This window comes from Silurus meridionalis, chromosome 25, assembly GCF_014805685.1.
Source record: "Silurus meridionalis isolate SWU-2019-XX chromosome 25, ASM1480568v1, whole genome shotgun sequence".
Classification (NCBI taxonomy): domain Eukaryota; kingdom Metazoa; phylum Chordata; class Actinopteri; order Siluriformes; family Siluridae; genus Silurus; species Silurus meridionalis.
The window spans coordinates 155001-179527 of record NC_060908.1 but is presented as its reverse complement, the minus strand read 5'-3'; the positions used below and the strand labels follow the sequence as shown (position 1 = coordinate 179527).

Here is a 24527-nt window from a genome sequence, read left to right as displayed (position 1 = left end):
TAATGATGGTAGTGGTGGTAATTGATGATGATGGAGGTGATGGTGGTGGTGGTGATAATGGTTCTAATGATGATGATGGTGGTGGTGGTGGTGATGATGATGGTGGTGGTAATTGATGGTGGTGGTGGTGGTGGTGGTGATGATGATGGTGGTGATGGTGGTAATTGATGATGATGATGGTTCTAATGATGGTGGTAGTGGTGGTTGTGATGATGGTTCTAATGATGATGATAATAATAGTGGTGATGATGGTTCTAATGATGGTGGTGGTGGTGGTGATAATGATAGTGGTGATGATGATGGTTCTAATGATGGTGGTGGTGGTGGTAATTGATGGTGGTGGTGGTAATTGATGGTGGTGGTGGTGGTGGTAGTGGTGATGATGATGGTTCTAATGATGATGATGGTGGTGGTGGTGATGATAATGATAGTCGAGATAATGATGGTTCTAATGATGGTGGTGGTGGTAATTGATGGTGGTGGTGGTGGTGGTGGTAATTGATGGTGGTGGTGGTGGTGGTGGTGGTGGTGATGGTTCTAATGATGATGACGGTGATGGTTCTAATGATGATGGTGGTGATGGTGGTAATTGATGATGATGGTTCTAATGATGATGGTTCTAATGATGATGGTGGTGATGGTGGTAATTGATGATGATGGTTCTAATGATGATGGTTCTAATGATGGTAGTGGTGGTAATTGATGATGATGGTGGTGGTGATGATGATGGTTCTAATGATGATGCTGATATTAATGCTGATGGTGGTTTTATGTTGTAAACAGAGAAGAATAAAGCGGTGTATATGTGATTAGAAACAGTGAGATTTTGTGTAAATGGAGGAAACCGAGATGGAGCTCTGTGCTGTGCGCGCTCTCGGCTCGGTTGTAGCGCGCGCGCGCTGTGAGCCCGCCCCCCGGAAGTGACGCATGCAGCGCAGTAATGGCGGCTCACAGTTCGCTCCTGGATGTTTGACTCGGAGTCTCGGTGTGACGCTGTGAGCTCCGTCTTTCTGTCCAGCGCTTCCACAAGCTCCGGAATCAGCGCACAGTTCATTCGAACACTTACATTTATCGTCGATTCACGGGCTTCTTTATTCGCTCCCCCGGAACAACCGTCCGAGGACCTGCTAGCTTAGTTTAGCTTAGTTTAGCTAAGCGGCAGAGAGAAAGCAAGTCAAGTTAGCCTAGCATGCTAAGGCAGCTGAGTGGAGCCCGGTTTCCTCAGTCTGCCCTGCACTTCAGGAACACACACACACACACACACACACACACACACACACAGTTGAGTGAGAGTGGGATTTGTTGGAATCTCCACTGAGACCGCGGTGCTGGAGGACTGTGTGAGCGGAGAACACGAGCCAATCACAGCGCCAGCGGTGTGTCCTATGGTCCAGCATGCTGAAGACCCGACAGTGTTTACTCGGACTCCGTACTTTCCTCGGAGTGGCGTCCCGGATCTGGGGCTTCTTCCTCTACATCCTCAGGAAACACCTCCGCACTGTGAGCAGCTTAAAATACTCAATACTGTATATACTGTACACACTCAATACCGTATATACTGTACACTATTAATACTCACTGTATATACTGTACACTATTAATACTCACTGTATATACTGTACACTATTAATACTCACTGTATATACTGTACACACTCAATACTGTATATACTGTACACTATTAATACTCACTGTATATACGGTACACACTCAATACCGTATATACTGTACACTATTAATACTCACTGTATATACTGTACACGCTCAATACTGTATATACTGTACACTATTAATATTCACTGTATATACGGTAGACACTCAATACTGTATATACTGTACACTATTAATATTCACTGTATATACTGTACACGCTCAATACTGTATATACTGTACACTATTAATACTCACTGTATATACGGTACACACTCAATACTGTATATACTGTACACTATTAATACTCACTGTATATACTGTACACACTCAATACTGTATATACTGTACACTAATACTCACTGTATACTGTACACTCAATACTGTATATACTGTACACTATTAATACTCACTGTATATCGGTACACTCAATACTGTATATACTGTACACTATTAATACTCACTGTATATACGGTACACACTCAATACTCACTGTATACTGTACACTCAATACTGTACACTAATATTTACTGTATATACTGTACACACTCAATACCGTATATACTGTACACTATTAATACTCACTGTATATACTGTACACACTCAATACCGTATATACTGTACACTATTAATACTCACTGTATATACTGTACACTATCAATACTCACTGTATATACTGTACACTATTAATACTCACTGTATATACTGTACACACTCAATACCGTATATACTGTACACTATCAATACTCACTATATAGTATACACACTATCAATACTCACTGTATATACTGTACACTATCAATACTCACTGTATATACTGTACACTATCAATACTCACTGTATATACTGTATATACTGTACACACTCAATACTCACTGTATATACTGTACACTCAATACTGTATATACTGTACACTATTAATACTCACTGTATATACTGTACACTCAATACCGTATATACTGTACACTATCAATACTCACTGTATATACTGTACACTATCAATACTCACTATATATACTATACACACTATCAACTCACTGTATATACTGTACACTATTAATACTCACTGTATATACTGTACACACTCAATACCATATATACTGTACACTATTAATACTCACTGTATATACTGTACACACTCAATACCGTATATACTGTACACTATCAATACTCACTGTATATACTGTACACTATCAATACTCACTGTATATACTGTACACTATTAATACTCACTGTATATACTGTACACACTCAATACCGTATATACTGTACACTATCAATACTCACTATATAGTATACACACTATCAATACTCACTGTATATACTGTACACTATCAATACTCACTGTATATACTGTACACTATCAATACTCACTGTATATACTGTACACTATTAATACTCACTATATACTGTACACACTCACTCACTGTATATACTGTACACTATTAATACTCACTGTATATACTGTACACACTCAATACTCACTGTATATACTGTACTATCAATACTCACTGTATATACTGTACACTATCAATACTCACTATATATAGTATACACTATCAACTCACTGTATATACTGTACACTATTAATACTCACTGTATATACTGTACACACTCAATACCATATATACTGTACACTATTAATACTCACTGTATATACTGTACACACTCAATACTGTATATACTGTACACTATCAATACTCACTGTATATACTGTACACTATCAATACTCACTGTATATAGTATACACTATCAATACTCACTGTATATACTGTACACATCAATACTCACTGTATATACTGTACACTATCAATACTCACTGTATATACTGTACACTATCAATACTCACTATGTATAGTATACACACTATCAATACTCACTGTATATACTGTACACACTCAATACTGTGTATACTGTACACTATCAATACTCACTGTATATAGTACACACTATCAATACTCACTGTATATACTGTACACTCAATACTGTATATACTGTACACTATCAATACTCACTGTATATACTGTACACTATCAATACTCACTGTATAGTATACACACTATCAATACTCACTGTATATACTGTACACACTCAATACTGTGTATACTGTACACTATCAATACTCACTGTATATAGTATACACACTATCAATACTCACTGTATATACTGTACACACTCAATACCGTATATACTGTACACTCAATACTCACTGTGTATACTGTACACTATCAATACTCACTATATATAGTATACACACTATCAATACTCACTGTGTATACTGTACACACTCAATACTGTATATACTGTACACTAATACTCACTGTATATACTGTACACACTCAATACTGTATATACTGTACACACTCACTACTGTATATACTGTACACACTCAATACTGTGTATACTGTACACTATCAATACTCACTGTATATACTGTACACTATCAATACTCACTATATATAGTATACACACTATCAATACTCACTGTATATACTGTACACTATCAATACTCACTGTATATACTGTACACACTCGATACTCACTGTATATACTGTGCACTATCAATACTCACTGTATATACTGTACACTATTAATACTAACTGTATATAGTGTACACACTATCAATACTCACTGTATATACTGTACACACTCAATACTGTATATACTGTACACTATCAATACTCACTGTATATACTGTACACACTCAATACTGTATATACTGTACACTATCAATACTCACTGTATATACTGTACACACTCAATACTCACTGTATATACTGTACACACTTGATCCTCACGGTATACTGTACACATCGATACTCACGGTATATACTGTACACACCGATACTCACGGTATATACTGTACACACCACCGATACTCACGGTATATACTGTACACACTATCAATACTCACTGTATATACTTTACACACTTAATGCTCACTGTATACTGTACACTCAATACTGTATATACTGTACACCCTATCAATGCTCACTGTATATACTGTACACACTCTCTATCAATGCTCACTGTATATACTGTACACACTCTCAATGCTTACTGTATATACTGTACACACTATCAATGCTCACTGTATATACTGTACACACTCACTAACACTCACTGTATATACTGTATATACTGTACACACTATCAATGCTCACTGTATATACTGTAAATACTCTCTATCAATACTCACTGTATCTACTGTACACACTCACTAACACTCACTGTATATACTGTACACTCACTAACACTCACTGTATATACTGTACACTCTCTATCAATACTCACTGTATATACTGTACACACTCACTAACACTCACTGTATACACTGTACACACTCTATCAATACTCACTGTATATACTGTACACACTCACTAACACTCACTGTATATACTGTACACTCACTAACACTCACTGTATATACTGTACACTCACTAACACTCACTGTATATACTGTACACTATCAATACTCACTGTATATACTGTACACACTCACTGCATATACTGTACACTATCAACACTCACTGTATATACTGTACACACAAACTATCAATACTCACTGTATATACTGTACATACTCACGGTATATACTGTACATACTAGCAATACTCACTTTATATACTGTACACACTCACATCAATACTCACTGTATATATACTGTACACACTATCAATACTCACTGTATATACTGTACACACTTACTATCAATACTCACTGTATACTGTACATACTCACTGTATATACTGTACATACTAGCAATACTCACTTTATATACTGTACACACTCACATCAATACTCACTATATACTGTACATACTATCAGTACCCACTGTATATACTGTACACACTCAATACTGTATATACTGTACACTATCAATACTCACTGTATACTGTACACTTGATCCTCACGGTATACTGTACACACTCTCTATCAATACTCACTGTATATACTGTACATACTCACGGTATATACTGTACACCATCAATACTCACTGTATATACTGTATATACTGTATATACTGTATATACTGTACACTTGATCCTCACGGTATACTGTACACACTTAATGCTCACTGTATACTGTACACTAATACTCACTGTACATACTATCAGTACCCACTGTATATACTGTACACTATTAATACTCACTGTATATACTGTACACTCAATACTGTATATACTGTGCACTATCAATACTCACTGTATATACTGTACACACTCAATACTGTATATACTGTACACTATCAATACTCACTGTATATACTGTACACACCGATACTCACGGTATATACTGTACACATCGATACTCACGGTATATACTGTACACACCGATACTCACGGTATATACTGTACACACCACCGATACTCACGGTATATACTGTACACACTATCAATACTCACTGTATATACTTTACACACTTAATGCTCACTGTATATACTGTACACACTTAATGCTCACTGTATATACTGTACACCCTATCAATGCTCACTGTATATACTGTACACACTCTCTATCAATGCTCACTGTATATACTGTACACACTCTCAATGCTTACTGTATATACTGTACACACTATCAATGCTTACTGTATATACTGTACACACTCTCTATCAATGCTCACTGTATATACTGTACACACTCACTAACACTCACTGTATATACTGTATATACTGTACACACTCTCTATCAATAATCACTGTATATACTGTAAATACTCTCTATCAATACTCACTGTATCTACTGTACACACTCACTAACACTCACTGTATATACTGTACACACTCACTAACACTCACTGTATATACTGTACACACTCTCTATCAATACTCACTGTATATACTGTACACACTCACTAACACTCACTGTATACACTGTACACACTCTCTATCAATACTCACTGTATATACTGTACACACTTACTAACACTCACTGTATATACTGTACACACTCACTAACACTCACTGTATATACTGTACACTATCAATACTCACTGTATATACTGTACACACTCACTGCATATACTGTACACTATCAACACTCACTGTATATACTGTACACATCAATACTCACTGTATATACTGTACATACTCACTGTATATACTGTACATACTAGCAATACTCACTTTATATACTGTACACACTCACATCAATACTCACTCTATATACTGTACACACTATCAATACTCACTGTATATACTGTACACACTTACTATCAATACTCACTGTATATACTGTTCATACTATCAATACTCACTGTATATACTGTACATACTATCAGTACCCACTGTATATACTGTACATACTACCTGTATATACTGTACACACTCACTATCAATACTCACTGTACATACTGTACACACTATCAGTACTCACTATATATACTGTACATACACACTGTATATACTATCAATACTACCAATATTCACTATCAATACTCTGTTCAAGCTGTTAATACTCTATACATACTGTAAGATTTCCATTCTTTCAGTACTCATTATCAATACTGTCAATAATCATACATTTTGACTGTGATTACTATCAATACTGTCACTACTGTAAATACTATTAATAGTCACTATCAATACTAGTAATACACACTGTACTCCACACTATTAACACTTCTCACTCGCAATGCAAATATTCACTGTACAAATTACTGTTATATACTCACGAAACACCTGCACATGCTCAGTACTTCACTATATTTACCCTGTACACATTCAGTACCTCACTATACTCACCCTGTACACCTGTGTACATTCAGTACTTCACTATACTCACCCTGTACACCTGTGTACATTCAGTACTTCACTATACTCACCCTGTACACATTCACTACTTCACTATACTCACCCTGTACACCTGTGTACATTCAGTACTTCACTATACTCACCCTGTACACATTCATTACTTCACTATACTCACCCTGTACACCTGTGTACATTCAGTACTTCACTATACTCACCCTGTACACATTCAGTACTTCACTATACTCACCCTGTACACATTTAGTACTTCACTATACTCACCCTGTACACCTGTGTACATTCAGCACTTCACTATACTCACCCTGTACATTTAGTACTTCACTATACTCACCCTGTACACCTGTGTACATTCAGTACTTCACTATACTCACCCTGTACACATTTAGTACTTCACTATACTCACCCTGTACACCTGTGTACATTCAGTACTTCACTATACTCACCCTGTACACATTCAGTACTTCACTATACTCACCCTGTACACATTCAGTACTTCACTATACTCACCCGTACATTCAGTACTTCACTATACTCACCCTGTACATTCAGTACTTCACTATACTCACCCTGTACACCTGTGTACATTCAGTACTTCACTATACTCACCCTGTACACCTGTGTACATTCAGTACTTCACTATACTCACCCTGTACACATTCACTACTTCACTATACTCACCCTGTACACCTGTGTACATTCAGTACTTCACTATACTCACCCTGTACACATTCACTACTTCACTATACTCACCCTGTACACCTGTGTACATTCAGTACTTCACTATACTCACCCTGTACACATTCACTGCTTCACTATACTCACACTGTACACCTGTACATTCAGTACTCACTATACTCACCCTGTACACATTCACTACTTCACTATACTCACCCTGTACACCTGTGTACATTCAGTACTTCACTATACTCACCCTGTACACCTGTGTACATTCAGTACTTCACTATACTCACCCTGCTACTATGTGTTGTTGGTCATGTGACTAACAGGATTCAAATCTGCGCGCGCGCGCACACACACACACACACACACACACACACTGTTGTGTTTATAAACCTCATGCTTGACCTCTAGACACAAACAGGCAATAAGTAATTTACAGAATCATAGTAGATTATAGCTGGTCATTTTATAGTGTGTTTTCACAGTTTTGTATTTTAGTTAATATGATTGTGATAAAATAAGGGTGTGTGTTTAGGAGTTAAGGGATTGTGTGTGTGTGTGTGAGAGTGAGAGCGATATAAGAGATAAGGTTTCCTTAGACAAAATGATGACCTTCACTTGTGTTTTATGTATCATACAGTTTTATTACTACTTTACTACACACACACACACACACACACACACACACACACACACACACACTCTAGTCCATAACAACCACACTGATTTCCTTTGTAGTGAACTAAAGTGGTTTGTTAGCATGGTTACTATAGTTAAATATTCAGTTACAGGTATCTTTAGGTACCTTATACCAGTGTTTCTTATTGCTCACTCTCTCATGTTTACATTTACATTTGTGGCATTTAGCAGACGCCCTTATCCAGTGCTTTGAGTCTCTAGTAATGAATAAATCTACACTGGTACACAAGATTACAAGCTTAATATAAATATAACTCTTGAATTCCTTAAGGCAAACTTGGAAAGTGCTAATTTAAGTGCACACACACACACACACACACACACACACACACACACACACACACACACACGTGTGTGTGGTCATGTCCTACTTCTGGCTTTTCATTAGAATAAATAACATACAGCTTCTTGCTTCCTGTTTGTATTAAAGCAGCAGCTGTGTGTGTGTGTGTGTGTGTGTGTGTGTGTGTGTGTTTAAACATCAGAGTAATCTGCATTAGAGTTGTCAGTTCCTTCTAATGTAGAAGCTCCAGCTTTGTCTGTTATCATCATTAGCATGAGAGCAGGAAATGAGACGTCAGTGTGTTAAGTAATAAATCAAATCTGTGTGCAATCTGAAAGTTTATTATACTCACATCTCATCATGTCCCTCTCTACCCCCCTCCCCATACCCCCATCAAAACCCCCCAACAGATAATTCAGTACCAGACGGTGCGTTATGACACGTTACTGCTCTCTCCTGCATCCAGGAACAGACTCAGTGAGTTACCTGTCTCTCTCTCTCTCTCTCTCTCTCTCTCTCTCTCTCTCGCTGTCTGTCTCTCTATGTCTGTCTGTCTCTCTATATCTGTCTGTCTCTCTATGTCTGTCTGTCTGTGTCTGTCTGCCTGTCTGTGTCTCTCTCTCTCTGTCTGTCTCTCTTTCTCTCTCTGTCTGTCTGTCTCTCTGTCTGTCTGTCTGTATCTCTGTTTCTCTCTGGTGCACTCTCACTGTCTTTTTCACTGTGTTGCAAAGTTTTAACTGATTTAGGTGTGTGTGTGTGTGTGTGTGTGTGTGTGTGTGTGTGTGTGTGTGTGTGTAGATTCAGTCAAGAGGAAGATCTTGGTTCTGGATCTGGATGAGACTCTAATTCATTCTCACCATGATGGGGTGCTGAGGCCCACAGTCCGACCTGGAACTCCACCTGATTTCATCCTTAAGGTGTACACACACACACACACACACCTAAATCAGTTAACACACATTCTCTTACACACAAACTCACACACACAAACTCACACTCTTACACACACACACACACACACACACACACACACACACACACACACACACACTCTCTTACACACACACACACACAAACTTACACTCTTACACACACACACACCTAAATCAGTTAACACACATTCTCTTACACACACACACTCTTAGACACACATTCTCTTACACACACACACACAAACTCACACTTTTACATACACATTCTCTTACACACACACACTCTTACACACATTCACACACACACACACACACAAACTCACACTCTTACACACACTTACACACACACCTAAATCAGTTAAAACACATTCTCTTACACACACATACACACTCTTACACACACACACAAACTTCTATTTCTCTTTATAGCATGTGGGTGACTGACTTACCTGTCAGTACGGTGTGTTTGGGGGGGTGTGCTGGTCAGGTGCTTAGAGATCAAGACTGACACATTTATGTTTATTTTTGTGTGTGCGCGTGTGTGTGTATGTGTGTAGGTGGTCATAGATAAACACCCAGTGAGGTTTTTTGTACATAAAAGGCCACACGTCGACTTTTTCCTAGAAGTGGTGAGTAAAAAAACGACAAACTCAGTGCAGTACTGTTTATCTCTCTGTCTGTCTGTCTCTCTATCCATGTATCTCTCTGTCTGTCCATCTGTCTCTCTGTCTATCTCTCTTTCTGTCTTTTTAAAGTTAAATTTTGTTTAAATGTGAATGATAATGAGAGTTAAGTGGCTGCTCATCAAATACACACCGTTCACCTTCACTGTTGATTTCTGTAAAGCTGCTTTGAGACAATGTCTGTTGTGAAAAGCGCAATAGAAATAAACTTGACTTTTATTACCAGGACTGTGGTGGAGAATTGCTACAGCATTGGCCATGAAATATATAAATATATATATATATATATATAAGGAGATGTTGGTGTTAACTAGTCACTGGTCATTTCAAGCTGCTCTGTATCGAGCTGCTGATGTGATCAGGTTGGAGTTTTCTCCTGAAAGGTGTTGTCGTTTCTCTCAGTTTGACAGCTGTGATGTTCTGTGATGTGATGAGTTTTTGTGAAGAGTGACGAATGTATTGGTGATCATTAGACTGGAGCAGGAAATGTGTGTTTCTACATCCTTTTGCCTGCACAGAGAAACAGTGTCACCTTTCACTTCAAACATCTGTCTGTGTCTCACTGCTCATATCTGTGTGTGTGTGTGTGTGTGTGTGTGTGTGTGTGTGTGTGTGTGTGTGTGTGTGTGTGTGTGTGTGTGTGTCTAGGTGAGTCAGTGGTACGAATTGGTGGTGTTCACAGCCAGTATGGAGATTTATGGTTCTGCTGTAGCAGATAAACTCGATAACAACAGAGGAATCCTCAAGCGCAGATACTACAGACAGGTATACACACACACACACACACACACACACACACACACACTCTTACAGCATTTACTGTAGCAGACGTCTTGCAGACTAACTCTTGATTTCTACAAAACAAACTTGGAAAGTGTTAGTAAAGTGTTTCAGAAAGATGGTCTTCAACCGTCGCTTGAAGATAGTCAGAACAGAACAGAACAGAGAAGAGCCTTAAAGTGTACTTACCTCTCATTCTGAGAGAAGGTGGTACCAGTCGAGCAGTGCTGGAGGATCTCAGACAGCGTGGTGCAGTGCGAGATGTGATGAGGTCTCTGAGGTAAGATGGTGCTGGTCCATTTTTGGCCTTGTAGGCATCATCAGTATTTTGAATCTGATACGTGCAGCTACTGGAAGCCAGTGAAGGAGCAGCAGTGGGGTGGTGTGGGAGAACTTGGGCAGATTAAACACAAGTCATGCAGCTGCATTTTGGATCATTTGCAGTGGATGAATAGCGTTCAGGGGAAGACCTGCCAGCAGAGAGCTGCAGTAGTCCAGTCTCCAAATCACAAGAGACTGAACAAGAACCTGGGCAGCCTGTGTGGACAGAAACAGTCGAATCCTTCTGATGTTGTAGAGAAGAAATCGACAGGAGCGAGACACATTAGTGACGTGTGGGAAGAAGGACAGGGTTATTGTCCATAGTTACCCCGAGGTTACAAGCAGTGGCTGAAGGGGAGAGCAGAGAGTCATGAAGTGTTATTAGGAGATCTTGACCTGGAGATGAATCACCTGGAATGACCAGCAGTTCTGTTTTGCTGGGGTTGAGTTTTAGTTGGTGAGCACTCATCCATGGAGATATTTGTCAAGCATGCTGAGATCCGAGTGGAAGCTGTGGTATCTGATGGAGGAAAAGAAAAGATGAGTTGAGTGTCATCTGCATGTTCCACGGATACAGAGGTTCCTGAGGGTTGACGAGAGTTTTATGGTTGACTGTGTCAAATGCTGTGTCATTCACTTGTGTTTATCTTTTACTAATATTTAAATTAGTCTCTTTATCTGAAACTGCAAAGTGTAAAAACATACAAACATAAAAAAATCAGGACTTTTTCACACCACTGTGTACACACACACACACACACACACACACACACACACACACACACACACACACACACACACATACACTTTTTACTTAACACCAATTTATAACGAGTTCCCCCTACAATTTGTGTGTGTGTGTGTGTGTGTGTGTGTGTGTGTGTGTGTGTGTGTGTGTCCACAGCACTGTACGCTGGATTTGGGGAGTTATATTAAGGATCTGTCAGTAGTGCACAGTGACTTGTCTAGTATAGTGATCTTGGATAACTCACCTGGAGCATATCGCAGTCATCCAGGTACACACACACACACACACACACACACACACACACACACACACACACACACACATACAGTGAGTATGGAGTTCATGGGGTGTGTGTTTTCTGTACAGATAATGCAATACCTATAAAGTCATGGTTTAGTGACCCAAGTGACACGGCACTGCTGAACCTTCTGCCCATGCTGGATGCTCTGAGGTACTGTATCCCAGCATGCACCAGTCAAACACACGTCTGCGTACACACATCTCCATATACACGTCTTCGTACACACAGGCTTCTCCGTACACACACACACACGTGTCTCCGTACACACACACTCGTCTCCGTACACGTGTCTGCATGCACGCACGTCTGTGTACACGCACGTTTGCGTACACACGTCTGTACACACACACACGTCTGTGTACACGTCTTTGTACACACATCTGTACACACGCAACTCCATACACGCGTCTGCGTACACACACGTCTGCGCACACACGTCTCTATACACACCTCTGCATACACACGATTACATACACACTGATGCAAACACGTCTACATACACATGCACATATAATGAATAAAGGGTGTGCGTGTGTGATTTTTGAGCAGTCTCTGCTTTCTGATTGGCTTGGTTGTCACTCATCTCTTTTTGTGTGTGTGTGTGTGTGTGTGTGTGTGTGTGTGTGTGTGTGTGTGTGTGTGTGTGTGTGTGGGTAGGTTTACCTCCGATGTGCGCTCGGTTCTCAGCCGTAACCTCCATCAGCATCGTCTCTGGTGATATCTTAATCTCCTGTTCATCTCTTCACTGCTGGAACTGGCCGTCTCTCTGTCAGGTGACCTGTGATGTCATCGAACTCCAAAAATCAGACTGGAAAGAGAGAAGGGGGAGATATACACACACACACACACACACACACACACACACACACACACTGAACTGGAGCAGAGAGACAGGTGTTTCACTCTCTCCTGGGTGTCCCGTATGGATCTGCTTTACAGCTGAGTGGGTCAGTGACGGATGGAGGGATTTTCACATTTCTTCAGTTTCCTGACGTTCTTCTCCTTTATAAAGAGTAATTTATTGGATAAATTGGACACTGAACCTCAGATGTTTCCCCTTTTCCTCTTCTTTCTTCTTTTCTTTCCCCTCTTCTGAATCTAGCACTTACCCCTCTTTCCCTATCCCCCCTTTCCCTCTCTTTTTCTTTCCCACTTTTTCCCTCTCTATCTTCCTCTCTGTTCCTGGATTTGTTGTTTATATTAAGTGACGTTTCCTGTCTGAACCGTCGCACTACTTCCTGTTCCCTACAGACGCAGCAGTGCATGATGGATATTCTGCACCAGCTGATGTTTGGACACTGTGCACTCTGTGGGATGGAGGAGTGTAGATCTGTAGCAGGAAGTTCAGGCACTCAGTATTCAGGAAGTTTAGCACACCTCATTCTGTTTTCCCTTCTGTGGGTGTCTGTGTGAGTGGGAGGAGTATTGAGCTGTGATGAGACACACACACACACACACACACACACACACACACACACACGCACACAGCAGTGTCTTGGATTGATCTACACTGCTTCTCCTGGTCTGTGTGTGGAAACACTGAACCTGAACATGTTTATTCATGTTTCATTTTGCCTCTAACATGTGAATGTGCATCCCGGAGGAGACGCAGCAGCAGCAGAGACACAGGATTCGCTCATAACTGGAAGTATTGGGATGTTGTGTGGAGTCAAAAACACACCACAGGCTCCTCTGTACAATTTATGCCTTTATTATTATTATTTTTTTTTACTATGGACTGATGAGGAACGTAACCTCACTCACCCTGCTTCTTTTCGTTCCTTAATCTCTCTCTCTCTCTCTCTCTTTCTCTCTATACAACACCTGACCTGCTAAATGCATATCTGAACAATAGAAAAGAATAAGGTGTGTGTGTGTGTGCACACCTTCTCAGGTCTGTGTGTTAATTTCCAATAAAACTTGTCAGCGTGGTGTGTTGTGATGGTGTGATGATGGGGAGATGAAGGATGTGTGCTGTAGGGGACAGTCACGTGATTTATGTTCAATATTATATTCTTTTTTTTTTTAGGGGTGTGTGTGTGTGGTGTGTGTGTGTGTGTGTGAGAGAGAGAGAGAATGTTAATTAATGTACGTCACCACTCCGTACCGAAAGATCAAAGATTCTGCGTCGTTACGTCACTCACTGACGCACGCACGCCCCATAGCCCCGCCCCCACACCCCGTGTTTTTCAGTCTCCTTCCGTGTTCTCCGCAGTCAGTCAGGTTGTAAACAGTAAACATCCCCCGGACAGAGACCGAACCCGAGACCCGCGCGCTTATCACCCGGAGACTGCAGTGTCCCGGAAACCACTCCGCCATGAAGTTCATGTATAAAGAAGAACATCCGTTTGAGAAGAGAAGATCTGAGGGAGAGAAGATCAGGAAGAAATACCCGGACAGAGTGCCTGTGAGTGTACACACTGTTAGCCTAGCCTAGCCTAGCCTAGCCGAGTGACAATGACAGCGCGGAAATCCGAGTCAGAACAACACCACACTGATCACATTCTCCCTCCTGAAGGTTCTGATTCGGAGAAATGTGTGTCCTTGTACAATCTCAGTTTCACACCAGCACTCAGACCCACATCTACTACACACTATAGCGGAACTGTACAGGAACCGGGTGCTGGGGTCCAGCTGTGGTGTGAGATGTTTGAGGGAATCCCATTCTCTCTCTTTATTTACTGTGGGGTTTATTAGTGAATCTCTCTCCGTGTGTGTGTGTGTGTGTGTGTGTTGTCTTCTAGGTGATTGTTGAGAAAGCTCCCAAAGCCCGGATAGGAGACCTGGACAAGAAGAAGTACCTGGTTCCCTCAGACCTGACAGGTGAGAAGAAACCCCTCCACTGGACCTGCGGCATCTACAGGAACATTTAAGCGCTTAACGAGGCTTAATGCGATTATACAGAGGTTTTTAAAGACCAAACTCTGTAAACTCATTAATCATTGTAATGAGATGTTTACTGTTTTGGAGACAAGGTGAGGGAGGTGAGATTGAGATGGTTTGGAGACAAGGTGAGGGAGGTGAGATTGAGATGGTTTGGAGATGTGCAGAGGAGGGACATGGGGTATATCAGGAAGGAGGAATGGAGGAAGACCAGGGAGGAGGTTTATGGATGTGGTGAGGGAAGACATGCAGGTAGTTGGTGTGAAAGAGGCAGATGTAGAGGACAGGGGGGATGGAGATGATGTGGAGACCATCAACAAGAGCAGCTGAAAGAAGAAGAAGAAGAAATACAGACAAGCAGTTTGGTCTTTTAAAAAACACACTTTTATCACATGAAGCTTCTCCTCAGATCTCTGGGAGAAAAAGTAAACGTTACTATTCTGCTCTTCTGCTTGTCTTTACACAGTTTATTATTCACGTGTTTACTGAGATCTGATCACGTGATCAGTAACACCTGTACAGGATGTTGGCTCAGGTCCTGCTGCTCTGTGATTGAATGACACCTCACACACTTATAAATTATTCATGAAGGGGGCGGGGCTGTCCGAATCCAAGTTCTTGATTGATCCCAGAGGGAAAAGATCCTTAATAAGATTCTGTGTGCGATAGATTTTGTATCAGCAGTAAAAATCTGACTTTTCTGCCATAATAGTTCTTATTCACGATGTAGCTGGTCCTGTTTCATTCTAAGAGACTGTGTGTGTGTGTGTGTGTGTGTGTGTGTGTGTGTGTGTGTAGTGGGTCAGTTTTACTTCCTGATCCGGAAAAGGATTCACCTGAGAGCAGAAGATGCACTTTTCTTCTTCGTCAACAATGTCATTCCTCCCACATCAGCTACCATGGGCCTGCTTTATCAGGTGTGTACACACACACACACACACACGTCTACAAAAATACATATAAATGTTGCGTGTGTTATGTTTGGTTTGTATTATGTGTGTGTGTGTGTGTGTGTGTGTGTGTGTTACAGGAGCATCATGAGGAAGACTTTTTCCTGTACATCGCCTACAGTGATGAGAGTGTGTATGGAGGGGGTGTGTAGCCTCCGGCCTCGTCCCAATCCTCTGTTAACTCAATAATAAATAAACAGTAGTCCAGCTGAGTGTGTCACAGGCACTTCCACTTCCTGCTCTTACTTCTGCAGTGTTTGTACATTATTCACACACACACACACACACACTGTTATTTCCTCTTGTGTTGGACCTGATGAGATGTTTGTAAAGGTGTGAATATTTCAGGTGTTTGCATGTGAGTGTTTAGATGCTGTGATATTGTGGTTCAGTGTTCTGAAGACCAGGTCACTCTGTTTTTTTCTATTTCACTCTGTTTCTGATGATGTCTCTATAAACACAGTGGGGACAAATCTCTGTTATTCTTTTGTCAAAATTCTTAGTGAAACACTTGACCGGGCCGAGCTCACACTCCTCACTCAGGGCTCTGATCCGACACACTGCTGTGAATCCACATGTTTATGAGTAATAGAGTGAATATTCTGCATTTGAACAGAATGAAACTGTTAATCTGAGATTTCATTACACACACATGCACACAGATGTGAATGTGTTTTAATCCCACGCTGATTCTGTAGGTTATAATGATATTATTAATGAACACGTTGATAATAAATGTATAATTTAGTGCAGTGGTGGTGTATTTGGTATCTGGACCTTCAGTGTGGATGTACTCGACTTAATCCAGCTCTTAATACACCACTATTACATCACGATTATAGAAACCATCCCTCCCTGCCTAACCCCTCACCCCTCCTTCCTATTCCTCTCACACGCCTCCTCCCTAACCCCTTGCCCCTCCTGCCTAACCCCTCACCCCTCACACGCCCTCCCTCCTCCCTAACCCCTTGCCCCTCCCTCCCTGCCTAACCCCTCACCCCTCCTTCCTAACCCCTCACACGCTCCCTCCCTCCATAACCCCTTGCCCCTCCCTCCCTCCCTCCCTGCCTAACCCCTCACACGCTCCCTCCGTCCATAACCCCGTCCGCCCTCCCTCCCTCCCTAACCCCTTGCCCCTCCCCTCCCTCCCTGCCTAACCCCTCACCCCTCCTTCCTAACCCCTCACACGCCCTCCTCCTCCATAACCCCTCCCTCCGTCCATAACCCCTCCCGCCCTCCCTCCCTCCCTAACCCCTTGCCCCTCCCCTCCCTCCCTGCCTAACCCCTCACCTTCCTCCCAGCCTAACCCCCCTCACCCCCTCCATGTATATGTACTCTATTAATGTAACAGCTTTCTAGTTTTACTTCACCCACAGTGACTTAATACAGCAAAGACGTTGACATTATTTCAGTAGAACCTCATCATATTCTTCGAGGCAAAACTTCAAGCTGGAAACATGTATGATATCCCTGGACCTCGTGTTTTCATAATAGTTTTAGAACAAAATAATACGTATGCACAAAAAACATGTACTTCTGTGCATGTTCCCAATAGAGCTCTTTCTCAGTTCATTAGTGCAGGAGAGCAAATAAAAGAACTTCCAGGCAGAAAATGCACTGGATCCACATCTTCATCTTTCAAGGTGGGAACAACATATAGGTCCACAATGTGTTTTCCCCTTATGGAATGAACACTGTAAGTTCTGAAATATGTATGCATCAAAATATTTATTTTTAAAGAAGATATAATAGTATTAAAATACATTTCTTTGGGCAGATTCTTCCAAAATCTTGAGAACATTTCGGATCTGAAATGAACTGCAGAACGATCACATCCTTGTGAAAGCTGCTTTGTGTAACAATATGCATTATACAGGAATTTGTGTTTTCTTGTGTAGCAGATTAACACATTACACATACACACATTAGAATCCATGAACTGGTTTAAAGCCAGGCTCCAGAACTTCTCGTGCTTCACCATCAGTTCTCCTGGTGGACGATTTTACACGAACTTTAACTATAAATAAAGAACGTTTAATATGATTCATTAATAGTTACGAATTAAATATGCAAAGAATAAACAGAATGTTTATCAGCTCATCTTGAACAGGGCCCAAGTCCTTCTTCCACTTGGCACCTGAAGAAGCTTATGGATGATGATCTCTGGAGTAACAGTAGAAGAACCTCTCAGTCTGATGATGCACATTTAAGTGACACAACAGAAATAACAAACACAAATTCAATACGTTTCTACAGAGATTTATTAATTATTAAATCATATTTTTTGTGCTGTGCGCGTGTCCGAGACGCCGTGGGGGCGCGTCCTGGGCGGAAGTGCGTCACTTGAAGTCTGCGTTATGTTTGTTTGGGTTCCGGTGTAAGGCGGAAGCGCTCCGGGTGTCGCTCTGCGGTCCGGATTCATCATCAGAGACACACAGAGTCCAACTTCACCCCGAGACAAAGTACTGCTCCTGTCTGTCTGTCTGTCTGTGAAATTATGAGGGTGTCTGTGTGAGAGTGTGTGTATATAAAAGAGTGATGGTGTGTGACAGTGTGTGTCTGTGTAAAGTGTGAGGTTGTGTACCTGTGTGAGAGTTTGATGTGCGTATGTCTGTCTGAGAGTGTGATGGTGTGTGTGTGTGTGTGTGTGTGTGTGTGTGTGTGTGTGTGTGTGTGAGAGAGAGTGTGTGTATAAAGTGATGGTGTGGGCGAGTTTGTGTCTGTGTAAAGTGTGAGAGTGTGATGTGTGTGTGTGTGTGAGTGTGTGATGGTGTGGGTAAGTGTGTCTGTGTGTGTCTGTGATGGTGTGTGAGTGTGATGGTGTTGTGTGAGTTAGAGAGTGTGATGGTGTGTGTCTGTGTGAGAGTGTGATGGTGTGGGCGAGTGTGTGTCTGTGTGAGTGTGTGATGGTGTGAGTGTGTGTCTGTGTGTCTGTGATGGTGTGTGAGTGTGATGGTGTGTGAGTGTGATGGTGTGTGTGTGAGAGTGTGATGGTGTGGGCAGTGTGTGTCTGTGTGAGTGTGTGATGGTGTGGGTAAGTGTGTGTCTGTGTGTGTCTGTGATGGTGTGTGAGTGTGTGTGTGTGTGTGATGGTGTGTGTCTGTGTGAGAGTGTGATGGTGTGGGCGAGTGTGTCTGTGTAAATGTGTGTGATGGTGTGGTAAGTGTGTGTCTGTGTGTGTGTGTGATGGTGTGAGAGTGTGATGGTGTGAGAGTGTGATGGTGTGTGAGTGTGATGGTGTGTGTGTGTCTGTGTGAGAGTGTGATGGTGTGGGTGAGTGTGTGTCTGTGTGAGAGTGTGATGGTGTGTGTTTTGTGTGAGAGTGTGATAGTGTGGGTAAGTGTGTGTCTGTGTGAGTGTGATGGTGTGTGTAAGTGTGTGTCTGTGTTGGTGTGTGAGTGTGATGGTGTTTGTGTGAGTGAGAGTGTGTGATGGTGTGTGTGTCAGCGTGTGTCTGTGTGAGAGTGTGATGGTCTCTCTCTCTCTCTCTCTCTCTCTCTCTCTCCTCTCTCTCTCTTGCTCTCTCTCTCTCTCTCTCTCTCTCTCTCTCTCTCTCTCTCTCTCTCCAGCTGGCCCGGCCGATACCCCCAATCATGCCCGCCCTGTTGGAGAGGCCCAAGCTGTCAAATGCAATGGCACGCGCTCTACACAAACACATCATGAGGGAGAGAGAGAGGAAACGACAGGGTGAGTCAACACACACACACACACCCTTAAACTGTTACACACGCTGCACACCCTCATACACATGCACACATCCCCACACTCACTTACACTCACTCATACACACCCTCACACACTCTCTCTCTCTCACACACACACACCCACACACACTCTCTCGCTCTCTCTCTCTCTCTCTCTCTCACACTCTCTCACACTCACACACACACACCCTTAAACTGTTACACACACTCGCACACCCTCATACACATGCACACATCCCCACACTCACTTACACTCACTCATATACACACCCTCACACTCTCTCTCTCACACACACACACTCACACTCTCTCTCTCTCTCTCTCTCTCTCTCACACTCTCTCACACTCACACACACACACACACACCCTTAAACTGTTACACACACTCGCACCCTCATACACATGCACACATCCCCACACTCACTTACACTCACTCATATACACACCTCACACTCTCTCTCACTCACTTTTGTGTGTGTGTGTGTGTGTGTGTGTGTGTGTGTGTGTGTGTGTGTGTGTGTGTGTGTTTAGAGGAGGAAGAGGTGGATAAAATGATGGAGCAGAAGCTGAAAGAGGAAGAGGAGAGGAAGAGAAAGAAGGAGATGGAGGAAAGGATGTCTTTAGAGGAAACCAAAGAGCAGGTGAATAACACACAACAATAAACCACCTCCACCTACACCACCTCCACACCTACACACCACCTCCACACCACCTCCACCTACACCACCTCACACCTACACACCACCTCCACACCACCTTTACCTACACACCACCTCCACACCACCTCCACCTACACCACCTCCACCTACCACCTCCACCTACACACCACCTCCACCACCTCCACACCTCCACCACACCACCTCCACACCACCACCTCCACACCACCACCTCCACACCTACACACCTCACACCACCTCACCACCTCCACCTACACCACCTCACCACCTCCACCACACCTACACACCACCTCCACACCACCTCCACCTACACACCACCTCCACACCTACACACCACCACACCACCTCCACCTACACACCACCTCCACACCTACACACCTCCACACCACCTCCACCCACACACCACCTCTACCTACACACCACCTCCACACCTACACACCACCTCCACACCACCTTTACCTACACCACCACCACCTACACACCACCTCCACACCACCTCCACACCTCCACCACACACCACCTCTACCTCCACACCACCACACCTCCACCACCACACACCACCTACACCACCACACCACCTCACCTACACACCACCTCCACCCACACACCACCTCCACACCTCCACCTGCACACCACCTCCACACACACCACCTCTACCTCCACACCACCTCCACCACCTCCACCTCCACACACCACCACACACCACCTCCACACCTCCACACACCACCTCCACACCCACACACCACCTCACCTACACACCACACCACCTCCACCCACACACCACCTCACCACCTCCACACCACCTCACACCACCTCCACACCACCACCACACCTACACACCACACCTCCACACCTACACACCACCTCCACCTCCACACCACCTCCACACCACCTACACACCACCTCACACCTCACACACCACCTACACCACCTCACACCACCTCCACCACCTCCACACCACCACCACCTCCACCTCACACCTACACACCACCTACACCACTAACACATCAACCTCCACACCCACACACCACCTCCACACACCACCTCTGCCTACACACCACCTCCAACTACCTCCACACCACACCACACACCACCTACACACCTCACACACACACCTCCACCTCACACCACCTCCACCTACACCACCTCCACACACACACCTCCACACCACCACACACCACCTCCACCTCACACCACCTCCACCTACACACCACCTACACACCACCTCACACCTACACCACCTCCACACACACCTCACACCTACACACACCACCTCACCTACACACCACCTCACACCTACACACACACACTCATAGACACACACTCACACACACTCATAGATACACACTCACACTCACACTCACACACTCACACACACTTACTCACTCATAGACACACACTCACACACACCTCACACACACACACACACCACACACCACACACACACACCACCTCCACACCACCTCCACCTACACACACCACCTCTACCTACACACCACCTCCACACACCACCACACACCACCTCCACCTACACACCACCTCCACCACCTCCACCTCACACCACCTCCACACCTACACACCACCTCCACACCACCTCCACCTACACACCACCTCTACACACCTACACACCACCTCCACACCACCTTTACCTACACCACCACACCACCTCCACCTCCACACCACCTCCACACCACCTCCACACCACCTCCAACTACCTCCACACCACCTCCACACCACCTCCACCACCTCACACACCACCTCCACCACCTCCACCACCTCCACCTCCACACCACCACACCTCCACACCACCTCCACACCACCACCTCCACACCTACACCACCTCCACCACCACCTCCACCTCCACACCACCTCCACACCTACCACACCACCTCTACCTACACACCACCCCTACCTACACGCCACCTCTACCTACCGCCACCTCCACACCTACACCACCTCCACACCTACACACCACCTCCACCACCTCCACCTACACACCACCTCCACACCACACACCACCTCCACACCACCTTTACCTACACACCACACCTCCACCACCACCTCCACCTACACCACCTCCACCACCTCCACCTGCACACCACCTCCACACCTACACACCACCTCCACCTACACACCACCTCCACACACACCACCTCCACACCACCTCCACACTCCACACCACCTACACCACCACCACCTCCACCCACACACCACCTCCACACCTACACACCACCTCCACACCACACACCACCTCCACCACCTCCACCACACCACCTCCACCTACACACCACCTCCACACCACCTTTACCTACACACCACCTCCACACACCACCTCCACCTACACACCACCTCCACCTACACACCACCTCCACACCTACACACCACCTCCACACCTACACACCACCTCCACACCACCTCCACCTACACCACCTCCACACCTACACACCACCTCCACACCACCTCCACCTACACACCACCTCCACACACCACCTCCACACCACCTCCACACACCACCTCCACACCACCTCCACCTCCACACCTACACACCACCTCCACCTACACACCTCCACCTACACACACCACCTCCACACCTACACACCACCTCCACCTACACACCACCTCTCCACACCACCTCCACACCACCTTTACCTACACACACCACCACACACCACCTCCACCTCCACACCACCTCCACACCACCTCCACACCACCTCCACCTACACACCACAACTACCTCCACACCACCTCCACCACCTCCACACGCCACCTCTACCTACACCACCACCTCCACCTCACACCACCTCCACCTCCACACCACCTCCACACCACCACCACACCTACACACCACCTCACACCTCCACACCACCTCCACACCACCCCTACCTACACCACCTCACCACCTCCACCTCCACCTACACCACCACCACCTACACACCACCCCTACCTACACGCCACCTCTACCACACACCACCTCCACACCACCTCCACACCACACACCACCTCCACACCTACACACCTACACACCACCTCCACCTACACACCACCTCTACACACCTACACACCACCTCCACACCTACACACCACCTCCACACCACACCACCTCTGCCTACACACCACCTCTACCTCCACCACCTCACCTACACACCACCACCTCCACATCCACACCTCCACACACCACCTCTGCCTACACACCACCTCACACCACCTCCACACCCACACGCCACCTCTACCTGCACACCACCTCTGCCACACACCACCTCCACACCTACACACCACCTCCACGCCACCTCCACACCTACACACCACCTTCACCTACACACCACCTCCACATCTCCACACCACCTTCACCTCCACACCTCCACACCTCCACACCACCTCCACCTACACACCACCTCCACCTACACACTACCTACACCTCCACACCACCTCCACACATCCACACCTCCACACCACCTACACCTC

General features: G+C 44.2%; 4 protein-coding genes across 6 annotated transcripts in view; 3 read left to right on the top strand and 1 right to left on the bottom strand.

Moving 5' to 3' along the window:
* Positions 1 to 10026, bottom strand: part of pdha1a (pyruvate dehydrogenase E1 subunit alpha 1a) — a 40723-nt gene extending 30697 nt beyond the window's left edge. For all 3 annotated transcript variants that reach the window (XR_006924408.1, XM_046839643.1, XM_046839644.1), the window contains exon 1: positions 10012 to 10026. The gene's annotated coding sequence lies outside the window, so the exon portion shown is untranslated. The remainder of the gene's footprint in view (positions 1 to 10011) is intronic.
* Positions 740 to 14782, top strand: ctdnep1a (CTD nuclear envelope phosphatase 1a). Its single transcript, XM_046839661.1, has 8 exons — positions 740 to 1500; positions 9497 to 9563; positions 9885 to 10003; positions 10576 to 10647; positions 11350 to 11466; positions 12707 to 12818; positions 12917 to 13001; positions 13509 to 14782. Exons 1-8 carry the CDS (start codon positions 1396 to 1398, stop codon positions 13567 to 13569), a joined length of 738 nt encoding a protein of 245 aa, XP_046695617.1. The 5' UTR covers positions 740 to 1395; the 3' UTR covers positions 13570 to 14782.
* A 238-nt stretch (positions 14783 to 15020) lies between these two features.
* Positions 15021 to 17436, top strand: gabarapa (GABA(A) receptor-associated protein a). Its single transcript, XM_046839674.1, has 4 exons — positions 15021 to 15258; positions 15596 to 15674; positions 16533 to 16651; positions 16765 to 17436. The coding sequence occupies exons 1-4, from the start codon at positions 15169 to 15171 to the stop codon at positions 16834 to 16836; spliced, it is 360 nt and encodes a 119-aa protein (XP_046695630.1). The 5' UTR covers positions 15021 to 15168; the 3' UTR covers positions 16837 to 17436.
* Positions 17437 to 19013: 1577 nt separating this feature from the next.
* The window catches only part of gps2 (G protein pathway suppressor 2), an 11154-nt gene continuing 5640 nt past the window's right edge, over positions 19014 to 24527 (top strand). Inside the window, 3 exon segments of the mRNA XM_046839650.1 lie at positions 19014 to 19146; positions 20254 to 20371; positions 20920 to 21029. Of these exon segments, the coding sequence (XP_046695606.1) occupies positions 20278 to 20371; positions 20920 to 21029 (204 nt within the window). The 5' untranslated portion in view covers positions 19014 to 19146; positions 20254 to 20277.

Coding starts and splice junctions, on each gene's coding strand:
- ctdnep1a (XM_046839661.1), top strand. CDS start 1,396: ATGCTGAAGACCCGACAGTGTTTACTCGGACTCCGTACTTTCCTCGGA. Junction 1,501..9,496: donor TCAGGAAACACCTCCGCACT/GTGAGCAGCTTA, acceptor ACCCCCCAACAG/ATAATTCAGTACCAGACGGT. Junction 11,467..12,706: donor AGCGCAGATACTACAGACAG/GTATACACACAC, acceptor GTGTGTCCACAG/CACTGTACGCTGGATTTGGG.
- gabarapa (XM_046839674.1), top strand. CDS start 15,169: ATGAAGTTCATGTATAAAGAAGAACATCCGTTTGAGAAGAGAAGATCT. Junction 15,259..15,595: donor AATACCCGGACAGAGTGCCT/GTGAGTGTACAC, acceptor GTTGTCTTCTAG/GTGATTGTTGAGAAAGCTCC. Junction 16,652..16,764: donor CCATGGGCCTGCTTTATCAG/GTGTGTACACAC, acceptor TGTGTGTTACAG/GAGCATCATGAGGAAGACTT.